Source organism: Pleuronectes platessa, chromosome 6 (assembly GCF_947347685.1).
Source record: "Pleuronectes platessa chromosome 6, fPlePla1.1, whole genome shotgun sequence".
Taxonomy (NCBI): domain Eukaryota; kingdom Metazoa; phylum Chordata; class Actinopteri; order Pleuronectiformes; family Pleuronectidae; genus Pleuronectes; species Pleuronectes platessa.
The window spans coordinates 10,597,293-10,609,807 of NC_070631.1; the positions used below are offsets into that span (position 1 = coordinate 10,597,293).

The 12,515-nt window shown below is 40.8% G+C and overlaps 1 protein-coding gene across 2 annotated transcripts in view; it reads right to left on the reverse strand.

Moving 5' to 3' along the window:
- Positions 1–12,515, reverse strand: part of kcnd3 (potassium voltage-gated channel, Shal-related subfamily, member 3) — a 92,187-nt gene that overhangs the window by 14,068 nt on the left and 65,604 nt on the right. For both annotated transcript variants that reach the window (XM_053425179.1, XM_053425178.1), the window contains exon 2: positions 1,016–1,184. In XM_053425179.1, coding sequence (XP_053281154.1) covers positions 1,016–1,184 — 169 coding nt within the window. The remainder of the gene's footprint in view (positions 1–1,015; positions 1,185–12,515) is intronic.

Sequence of the window (12,515 nt, forward strand, 5' to 3'; positions counted from 1 at the left end):
TGGGTTTTTGTACTTAGAGGAAAATCTCCTCACAAGAACAAACCAACAGAGAAAATCGTGTGAAGAGAGGAAATGCTGCTCATTTCGATTTCCTCTGACGGGCATTTCAGGGCTGAGATTTTAGGATAAGAATGGACTCAGACAATTTTCATCAACCCACAAATCCGTTATAAAGGATGGTTTATTTGCCAAAATCCCATGAACAAAGTATTGAAATTTGTAAATTGGAATGCAATCTAATGTTGTAAATAATCTTTTCTTTGATAAGCTGAAACTTGTCATGTGTATGTGTGAATTTATTACCTCCACCAAGTAGGTTGTTTCAACCGCTGTCTGTTTTGTTGTTGGTTTATATGTGTGTTTTTAAGTAAGACCACAACAACTAAGAACGAATTCCCATTAAAGTTGGTTGATGGAGGCAGTATGGGTCAGGGAAGACCCTCTTTAATCTTGATGGGGATTCCGGTCAGAGGATGGATCCAGGAATTTCTTTTCACTTTATTTAACTTTGCGAGGAATCTTTCAGCATTTCCCTTGATTTGCCAGTGGAATTTGGTGCAGCTTGATTGAATATAAAACGTTCCTAAAGTAGATCAACCATCAAGTTATTTATTTTCTGCATCTATATCTCATTGATTTACATAGAATAAAACTTTAGGTTGCAAATTCAAGCAACACACCATTGTTGAGTAAAGAGCAAGTTTTCCTCTAAAACTCAATGATTAATGCAGCACAAAGTGAAAAGGTCGAGGTAAAGGTATGCATGTCAAGGGACGAGGGCCATTAAAATGTGATGATACTCATTGAATATGTATAACACACTTCCTGTTAATGGGAATGTACTGGAAGTGAATATGCATTGTACACACATCATCATTAGTCTCAATGAAGATATGAACCCAGTGGAGTCCCTCCGTCTCGGGGAAAGAGACAACGTCAGAGCTCCCCTCTGGGCTGGAGGCCTGGAGGTCCGACCCTCTGGGGCCCAGCTGGAGGTAAATAAAACTGCATTCACCTGCATTTTCTGTGCCCGCCGCTTGTCTGCTCTCTGGTTCTGGTGATAGATGCGACTAAAGTTGGACACGATGACGGGGACAGGCAGGGCGATTACCAGCACCCCGCTCAGAGAGCAGATCGAGCCAAAGATCTTCCCCGCAATGGTCTTAGGAACCATGTCTCCGTACCTGCAGGAGGTTGAAGGAAAAAGAGAGAATGAATTTAGTCATTGTCTTTAGTTGTAGCTCATCCTCGTAGCCACAAACAAACACACACACACACACACACACACACACACACACACACATACACACACACACACACACACAAACACATCACCGGCCCAACTTCCTGCCCATTCACTCTTCTTGTACAAGGCTTTCATGTTTCTTTTTTTAAGCTTCTCCATGGAAGAGAGAGCCCCCTAGCAAACCCCCTGTCTGTCTGAATGGAACAGTAAACTCATTCACTGAGAGTAGATATACTATTAACCTTTAGCGAGGAGAAAGAGGAAGGTATGATGAATGCCAGGCACATTTCCCAAAAGCCATTTAGCCCAATTCGATCTGAAATATTTGCAAGTCAAAAGCAATCCCATCTCCAGCTCAAAGACAGACAATGCAATTACAGTAACAATATTAGAAATCCCTTTTTCTTCCCAAGGAAGAAGGAGCACTGCAGGATTCAACAGCGGGAGGAAAAAAGACGGGAAACATATGAGAACAACTTCAAAAGCTAAAAGAGCGTGACTTAAGTTGGAAAAGCAACCTTTATATCTAATGGTGTTCATTTCCTATTCATGAGTAAAAAGAGCAGGTAATTTGTTCTTGTTTTCCAGCTAAATAAGAAGTTCGACTGAATTTATTAGAACCGATTCAAAGTCAGACTGCAAATAAGCCTGAGACAAATAGCCTCTAAGCAATCCGGCATTATTCATCCTGCTAGTACATACAGACACCTCTGTCTTTCTGTCCTTCCTATACATTTCTGAGGATTTGTGATAAGTGCAAACAGGAATAAAGACAACTTATTTATTTCATTTATAATTGTTGGCTTGATTTAGCTGACAAAACTGTATATAAACACAATTATACATATAGGCACCATTGTTATTAAACTAACAGAAGATTTCAACATTTATATAAACTCACAAATGGAAAAAAATACGTGTCTGATCTCATATTTATGTGCATTTTTTCCCTGAATATTCCACTTTTCCCTCGATCCTTCATAAACGTTGCGACCCAGTGCGCGACAGATGGAACAGCACATTTTCATATGAATACTAACGACACCAGGACGGAGCAGCATTTGGCATTGGCCCCCTGATGCATCTGTAATGTATATTATAGGGCCCTATAGACTTGGCAGAGGACAGATCTAGTCAAATCAACATTTTACTGCTGCCTGGCACGTGTGCATATGCAAAAACTGACTCCCATGCACATGCACGCAAACACAACTGGCATGTTGAACATGTGGAGGTTGTAAACTCACATCATATTCATACAAAGTCTTAAACCCAAATCTAAAACCCAAATCTTCATAAATGTTAGTGCTGTGCTACTTTGGGTCCTGTTTAAGCAGCATGTTTCACAGCAGTGAAGTAAGGCTCTCTGAGTGTTAATGACATTAAACAGCAAGAGGACGCTGTCAATGCCTGAAATGTTTTTCAAGTATGCAGAGTCTTGTATATATCAAGAAACATGTTGCTCATCAAATTCATTCACTTTGACAGATCACAGAGAGACGCACTGATTGTTATTTGAGGACTTGGTGCACAGTCCCTCTGAGGCTCTCCGTAAATGAACAATAATCCGCTTAAGAAGTTGTCACGATAGTGGCTTCATAATCTAATTAAGCACTTCTGTCACAGTCCGTTGGAAATGGTAAAAAACGCACAATGGTTTGATGCACATACGCATGGACCGTCAACACACACACACACCCACACACACGCACACACACACACACACACACACACACACACACAAACTCATTCAGTTCATTTTGGAAAAGGAAGTTTGCAACAAGAGATGAAACCTCATCCTCATTAGTCACACATTTCAGCAAGTACGATCCCAATATGAGGCCATTTAAGTGAAGGGTGGCTTTTGCATCAATAAAACAAAGCACTGCCCACACACAGTGAACCGCTGGTCCATTGCCATAACCGAGAGGATACTCACAGAGAACATTTGTCTCTTCCAAGAACTTTAATGGCCTTTTTACCCAAATTAGGCAATAACAATGCTATCAGTGGTACAAAGGCTCTATCACCACAAAACATTTCATCTCCTCCCCTCTTCAGAAGATGTTTCCATTAGGAGAAATTAAAAGGTAATCATATTCATCTGCAAGCCTTCTTTAATGGGATCCTATCAGATTGCCAGATAGAGGCCCATCTCTCCGAATACTACAGTCAATTTGCGGCTCCCATTTAGTCGAGCTGGTCTGTCTCTGATGATACCATCTCGGAGCCATTATGAGTCGCACAGAGATAAAGACGGACTCGCGTACATTAAAGAAAGAGAAAGCTCTAATAAGTGGTGAGAGGCTGCGCATGTGCATGTGTGTGCATGTGATAAGCGAGGTTAGATGTCATGTCACTCCCTCCCGCTTGGATTAATGCAGAGGCTGTTTCTGACTTTGCGACATGACAATGAAGGTGGCGAAACAAGATGGAGGTGAAGGTCTCAGAAAGGAAGAAGACGGATAAACAGAGGATATACTCTATACTGGAGGATGAGACATTTACTGCAGAGATGTGCACCCATGAGTCGTTTTTCTCTCCACTTGCTCCCACACTCAAATACGACCATGAGGTTGAGCTACATGTGTGTCCTCTCGCATATTCACAAATCCAAGGTGCATGCACAAACCCTTTACCCGCGTGCACACACACACAACTACACACAAACAGGTCAGGTGGGCAGGTCAGTCCTCGGTCAGGGTTGTCACATCCCATCAAAGGAGGGCCGGGTCTCTGCGGGTTATATTAATAATGTCTGTGAAGGATAGTGTAAGGTTATTGAGTAGGACTGAGGACTGAGTGCTCTTGTGAGGGTACGTGATGGATGGACTTATCAGAGATGGTCTGAGGGCGGACAGACACACAGATTTGTGATGATGGCCGGTCCCTACATGCCAGGTCATGGAGTGCAAAGCTCATCCCCTTACATACTGTTTGCACTGATCCACAAAACCAGCATTCAGGAGTAACACCAAACAAATTCTGTTCATACACGTGATAAAAACGTTTTATTTTCCAGTGCTACATCCTGGAGCATTCATCGTGGTCATGTGTGTGTGGTCGAGTTGAGTTTGTGATTAGGTTGCACAATTGTTGGACGAGACGAATTTCCCCAGTGGCCATTTGGTGTTCGAGGATGCATTGGTGCGAACAGTTTCTATTACATTCGGGGGGGGATATACAGGCAGTTTTGCCAACGTAGCACATCTGTCGCTAGATTCACTGACTTTTCAGACCCCTTCAGTATCTTTCTTTTTTACCGAAAACAGCACCTTGGGACAAATGTAGGGATTTCTTGGAAGAAATTATCGACTTTCATTAGACAAGCAACACCTCTCTTGGTATCTACACAGTTCATGAGTAGATGCCACGAGTGGCTGAGTGGCAGAGCAACAGTGTGTTACCCACATGAAGGCCATGTGCTTCGAGCGCCAGACAAAGGCTGTTTGTGTGCACCGCAACCCTGCACTTTTCCACATATTACCCGGAAGAGTTGTATGTGTGAACGGTAAATGTTCCAACCAGATCATTCAGACATTATACAAACTGACAGCTTCTGTAATGCCTGACAGATAAAGGTCTGAAACCAACGAGCACGTCATTAATGTGCTAATTGCAATTCCAGAAAAGTCTTCAACTACGTCCTCAATTGACCATTCACAGTGGAGCCGTTCTCTTGGTTTGACCTAGTTCCTGTTATTGTATGGGCAAGATTGAGATTAACTGCTCTGAGCTGAGTAAATATTGATTGCTGGAAATTGTTTTCACTTTGTGGATCATAAACCGCTTTTATGTATTTACGGCAAGATCACATTGCCATATTTATTGATAGACTATGTTCAGGATAGGAAACTTCTATAAAAAGGGAAGGAGGGTGAGAGAGAGCGAGAGAGAGAGAGGCTATAAAGTATTGAAGGCTGGGTCTCCATTTACAGACCCAATCCCAGGGGATTTCTCAGCAATTTCCCCCTTTTCCCTTAAGATACAGCATAAGTGATTCAGCTTGGACCACAATCCCTGGCGGTGAATTGACCCCTAGAGAACATAATTCACCTACTGCAGGTGGCAGTAAATTCATGGTTAGTGAGTTGTTTTGTGTGTCTACTTCATATACGACGTGTATGTGTCGTCTGTATGTGTGTGTTCATAGCAAGAACTCAAACACAAAATAACAGAAAACAATATGTTGAGCAAAGAAGTTCACAGAGAATCGCTTCTTTTAAGAAGGTTCAACATGGAACAAATATATTCATTTGTAATAATAATAATAATCTTTTTTTAACAAAAAAGCAAACAGTGGAGGCTGGAAGTTGATCACTTTACCCAAAATGATATTATAGATTTTTATCTACTTTTTAAATGACTAATTCATAAAGATTTACAGTTTTACTTGTTGCATGATCGATTAGTTGACCAACAATATATAACAATATCAAAAAAGGCCAACTCTCTGGTAAAGCTTTTTAAAATGTGCGTTTTCTGCTTTTCATTGACACGACAAAATTATTAATCAAGACAATAATGATCACATTAAGTGATAATGGAAATAATAATTATAAAATTGGAATTTGCAGTCATCATCAACGTCTATATCTAACATTGAGAGAGTGTGAGGTTTGTGGACACTTATTACACATGGATCCACAATTATGACATTTCATTTCATTTAGCTGATGCTTTCATCCAAAGCGACTTAGAATAAGTGCCTTCAACCATTTGGGTACAAACCCGGAACAACAAGAATCAAGAAAGTACAATTTTCTTCAAGAAAGCCAAACTACAAAGTGCTATAAGTAAGTGCCATTTAAGTGCTACTAAATCTTTAATTTAAACTATTTTAGCTTTTATTACATTTTGTATTTTTATTCAAGAGATGTGTTTTTAGTTTGCGGCGGAAGACACATGAGATGATATCCTGATGTGGGTGTACGGTTTCTTATCAGTTACACAACTGAGCAATTTGGGATCTAACTTGTGCAATAAAAAAAAAAAACTCCCACAACTGCCCTGCTGTCCATCAATCCTTCAGAGGCACATTTGTTCATTTGAACCATTCTGAATAGGAAGCATTTTTTGGTCTAGGTTTTATCCCGGAGGAGAACCTTGACCGAGGTCTTCAGTTAACAGCAGGTTTACTCAGAAAGATTTCAGGACCATGGAGAGCTACTGCAGCAAACGCTCAACTTGCTTCACAGAGCTAAAAACAGACGTCTGTCTGAACCACAGCTTCCTTGTTAGTAGCCTGAATGACCTTAGCTTTGCAGACTGCTAGTGAATGACAAACAAATATAGCCACCATCTGCCATACTGTATTTCTTTAATAACAGGCTGTAGTGTCCAGGGCTTGTCCATGCCAACATAATGATTTCACGTTATTGTTATTCTGAATTCCACGGTATTGACATTTTTGTTAAAACTGTATCAGCGTTAATTCACAGTCTTAACAATACAAATGCACTGCTCTCAAAATGCATTCAATGTTTAATTATTACCTGCTGATCCACGATGTTGGATATCAATATCAGTTTAGCAGACTGTGCAGATCGCAGGGTGGGGAAGTCTTAGTAATTTATTGTAATTTCTGCAGCGTTACGGAGAGTAAACAACACAATGTACACTGTGAGAAGTCACATTTAACTATCTGCAACACTTGAGCAATATGATTTACTTTGCTAATCTAGCTGGCTCCGTTCTCCTGAAATGACATGGCATCTTTGTCAATCATCCCTGCTTGCAAATAAAATCTATTTTTAGGAGGGTGATGGCATAGTGAGAAAAACAACAAAGCAAACCGAAGTGAAAGCCAATTGTCCTTCAGCAGCGGTGTTGGGTCATGATAGAAATAACGTCAGGTTTGTTCAGATTCTGAATGAATTTTGATAACATTTTTTAAAAATATTCTATAATTAGCTTATTAAAAATAACTATTTGATTTATTTGTTCAATGCTCCAACTCCAGACCACATAAAGACATTTGATTATGTTCATTTAGAATGAACTTGATAACTTAAGTTATTTCTTCAAATAAATTCAGAATATGACCACATCATTATGATAATATTGCTCTTGAATTAAAATGGACAAACTTTTATAAATGGTATTTCGGCGTATTTTAAAAATTAATATCCACAGCTGAGGTCGATTGAAAAAATTGTGTTACAACAGTGGCCATAAAAGATGATGCCTCATAAAAATATCCATAAGTAGTAACCGAGTTCCACTTTTATTGGGAACCTGTCACAGGCCAATGAAGTTTAGCTCTTTTGGATGCAGCAGAGTGAAAGATTGTCTCTCCATGCCTCTAACCCTCAACCATTCACCCATCAGTACTCTCACCTGACATTTCATGGCCACTCACTCAGATGGAAGAAACTCTGATGAAAACATTGCTCTTCGGTGATGGGACAACTATCTAAAATCACCACCACAAATGTCACCGCAGGAGAGGAGGATGTAAGTAGGGGGAGAAACAACAGGTAGGGAGACAGAGAGAAGAAGATAAAGAAGCAAGAGAACAGCAGAAACGAGATTCTGATAGTGCCAATGCTAATAAGCAAAGGGGACGATATGTTTGGCTAAATGTGCCAGAAAGTATCTCTTAATGAGGATGAAATCAGATACACTGGAGCTACAATAATCTCAACTCCCCCGCAAGACAGCTTAACACAGACATGAACTCTGATTGTGATCCTGTTTTGTGAAGACAAAAAATAAAGGACTGCTTAAAAAGTGTCCTTATTGAGAAAGTAAAGAGGGTTTAAGGATAGTTCTTCTGTCTGAGATAATCCCGATAGAAAAACAAGGTTAGATAAAGACAACTTTGTGGTTGTTAGGAAAAGCCACATAACAGGAGGATTACAGACACTGAGAGGAGGAGATGACTGCTGAGTTCCGGTCAAAGAGTTTTGCTGTTGGATAAAGTGCACCAGGACAAAGTTCAATGGCTTGTTCCCATTGCAACTCATTGTTACAACTGATCTTACAACTTTGCACATCTTGTTTATGCTTCTAGTGTTTGTTGCTGCAGCAGTTATATGTTTCCTCTTATGGAGCAAACAACAAATATCCATCTGTGCTAAATGGTAAAATAACTACTACACAAAACTCTCCCTTTTAGCTGTTGAGCCAATGGAAACGTACACCTGTTGATTGGCTGAATTACATCTACTGATTCCAGAAAACTTTGTCTGTTTGTATATTACCAGTTTCACACTTGGCATGTGTATTGTTAAGGTCCCAAGTGTCAGATTTGGTGCAATTTGGACAAGTGATTCATTCAATATGGATAAACGTTGAATAAACAGGCAACCAGTGCTGTATACTAGCAGCAGCAGCAGCTGGGTCTCATCAAAGTGATGTTGTCACTACCGACAACAGTGCAGTTCCCAACAGGTATGTTCATAATGGGCAATGCTATAGTCAGAATACTAAACAAAAATCACATGTCAGTGTTTTCTTTTTCATCGACACACAAAAGCTATCACACCTGCAGGACTCTGGCTGAATCCAACCCGTCGTCTTTCAGACTGGGCCATGAGGCAGGCATATGGGTTATTTCCTGATTTACATTTGTCAAAGGATGAAAATGGGATGGGAGAAAGAAACACACAGATAAGTTGATAAAGTGAAGGTCATAACTCTCACAATGCACTGCACACAGAGGAAAGGTCATTATCATCACTCACTTCCCAACCAATCGCACAGAGAATCACACTGAGGAATTGCCACCATTCATTTCTCCATAACGCACATTCAGGTTGATACATTATGACTTGGAATGGACTAGGGAGGCACCAATCTGACATTTCAGTCAACATATCGATACTGAGCTTGAGGTTCCAACCGATACTAAGAACTTATCTGAAACCAGTGTTGTCTAATGAGCTGCATATGCCTCACAGCATGGGAGAGACTGTGATTATTACCTAGTCGTTGGCCTCGCAAAATACCTAATAACTTTGTGGTCTTTGTTTTCTAGGTGTTGCTAGTTGTTCTTGATGTGTAGTGCAATAGCTAGCCACTATTCATTGGCAAATTGTTGATGAACAAAGTGGAGAATCTGGTAGCTAAAAACTTTAGGACATGGTGGAGACCAAAAAAAGAAGCAAAAAGAGAGAAAATACTCCAAATAATCTCTGATGCTGCTCAGTATCTGCTAAATGTATATGGCAACTGTCAGCCAACAATGTTGTAATATAAACTGAAATGGTAAAAATAAGTCAGTGTTGCGTTTATAGCTTGTTTCTAATGTGCTGTCTTAACGGGGGGTTAGAGTTTGAATAGAACGATATTTTGGAGTTTTTATCTCAGCATCTTGTGGTTAGCACTTGTTTGAACCAGCAGAGCTCCACCCACTCTTCACCCTATTAAAAAAAAATGTAGCTTCTCATGCTCCAGAAACTTAGAGCAGCGAACGGCAAACTCAATTAACATGTTTTAGGAAAGCTACATGTGCTCTTAGAGATGTTGTTTTCTAGAAGAGTCCCATTAAGCAGCGTGAGGACATTTACTCGCCAGGATGTCAGTGATTAATAGCCAGAGAAACTGCATGAACCTTTGCTCATTTGTGTGCCAGCATTTGTGTGTGAGTGTGTGTGTGTGTGAGCGTATGTGTGCTTCTGTATGTGTGTGCCTGTCTTTGTAATTAGCGATTACCAGACTGCTATCAACAGAACGCCTCACTGACTCCACTTTCAAGAGTAACCAGGAAGTGCAAACACAATTACCAGAAGAGAAGGAGCATAAAAACATTTAAATATGAATTACATCTGAGATACTAAAGTCCCTGAAGCTTGCACTACTGCCTGCCTGCACACTGCCTACTTCACAGAAAAAGTAGTACCATTAAGACATGTGAATCTGCCCGTGTGCACACATAAATGCACATGGTAATTTATAATCTGTAAGAGAGAGGTTATGTACACAGACTTGATAAAATGCATGTCTCTACAAGTGCTGGCTTACTTTCAAGCCATCGAGGGTTGATGTATGAATAAAACCAGTAATGGCTGTTGGTAATTGAAATAGGAGCCCATCTATCTCTGTGAGCTAGGGTACACTGAGCAGTGTGGCAGTGTGGCAGAGGAGAGAAGCGAGGTTGAGGAGCTGGGGCATAGTTACCTTGATATGCGGTTAAATTAAGTGGCTGACAGGAATTAAAAACACTTTCTTGAAATAACAATCTCTGGATTAATGATTGAATTCAAGAAATGATCTCAGCAAAGCACAAGTCTCGGCACAGATGAACACAACTTTCACAACAACGACCTGCACAACTCCAGTGCTGTTTGTGTGTCCAGGAGTGTGTGAGACTGCAGTCAGCAGTTTGAGGAGAGAGACGAAGAGAGAACGAAAAGCAACGAGACAGCATTTACAAAGTCTGCCGCACAATTAGAGCACAAACGATAGATCCGAATTTTTATGACAGATCAATATAGAGATATTACAGGCCATATTTCTTCAGCCATGCTCCTGCCAAAGCTCCAAAGACTGAAGAGCGTTGTTTATTTCATCAGAAATATCTCGACAACCGTTGGATATATTGCCATGACATGTTCTTGTCCCCAGAGGATGAAAGCTATAATATCTGTTCAGTCATCATTTGCACCATTACTGGTTAATATTTTTGAATCTGTCAAGTACGCTGATGTATGCTAATCTATTGACAGTCCCATTAGCCCTTATTGTACTATATGCAATATTAAGTGCTATTTATCAAATGTCAGTTTATGCTAACATACTAGTAAAATAGTAGCAGTAAGACAGTGAGAAAACAGTGTATGTTAGCACCTAACATTTTAGTTTTTTTTCTCTTTACTGCTATTCCTACTTCCGTGAGTCCTGTAAACCGTTTTTCAAAAATAAAATACTACTTTATCAGCTAATCAACACATTTTGTTATTCAACACATGATCAATAACATACCAATCAATTTCTTTCCATCTTAAATCAGTCTAGGTTGTAATTACTGATCTCATCGACTAGATAAGTATTGCCTTCATATCATAATCAAACATATTCAAAAGGTCTGCGCCCATGAGATCGATCGATCGGGGTCATATATCTTCTGGCCTGGTCCCCACAGAGGATATTTTCCTGGGATGCGTGATTCATTTGGTGCATGTGAATTCTGCTTCATTGCTGCAGACATCTCTGACACTAATGTCTCAGATTTACCAACGAACATTGCTGTTAAAGACCGTGCGAGGCTCTGATGTTCGGCATGAAAGCAGGGGTTAATTGATTTGAATCGCTTTCCACGTTGTCGTTTTAGTGGAACACTAGCACACAGACCAAAGTAATCAGTTGACACTTGTCTACGGCAGAACACCTGGATAAATGCATGGACAACAGACAAGACAAATCAACATGACAGACACCGTTGCATCCAGGTCAATCCTGCAGGGACTGGTTGTAATTCTACCCGCGGCTACCTATCCATGTGTAATCTAACCTATCTGTTTCTTTCACATGTTTGTTTAACACATGGTCCCAGTTCACCTGAGCCCAGTCCATCCATTTCCTCATCACGCTTGACCCCAGCTGGAACCAAAGCTCTGAGATGAAAAGAGGAGAGGCTGTGCGGAGAGATAAGGCCGGATCTGAGAGGAGTGAAAATGAGAGAGGTCAGGGCCCATGAGTTTGGGGGGGGGGGTTGTCTCTACTCTGCAGCGAGCCCACATTCATAACAGTAAGGTGACCCGCTGGCTGGTCCCTGTACAGATATCACACAGGGATCAAAGGGAGGAAGAAAGGGGAAGAGGAAAAAAAGACGTACATTAATAGAAGGGAGACAGGGAGGGAAACGCAAATTTGGAAACAGAGACTGCAGCGAGAAGTTAACAAACCAGGGGTGGGGGAGGGCTGCTGAGGGAGTCGGGGGTGACCCCTGCAGAGACAAACACCGAATGAGACAGAGGGAGGAGAGATAAATTGATAGAGGAAAAGGGAGGGAGAGTAGTGAAGCACATTTCAGGAAGTCAGATCTACTCTGCCTCCCACAGTCACAGTGATTGGATTTGTTGACCATTTCCTATTGGGGTGTGCGGCTTCTAGACCATAATGAGAACATTCATTTCTTCCTGCCTCCATGTGACTTTGTTTGTGTTTATATTCACATGTGTGTTTGTGTGCACCCAGTCCCCTCCCAGTCTCTCTTTCATTTCTCCTACTCAATAACATGTAATACAATAACATAAAACCCAGCGATGATACAAATCATTTCTCTACAATCCTTCCTCATCCTCCGGTCCAGCTCTCCGCCGAC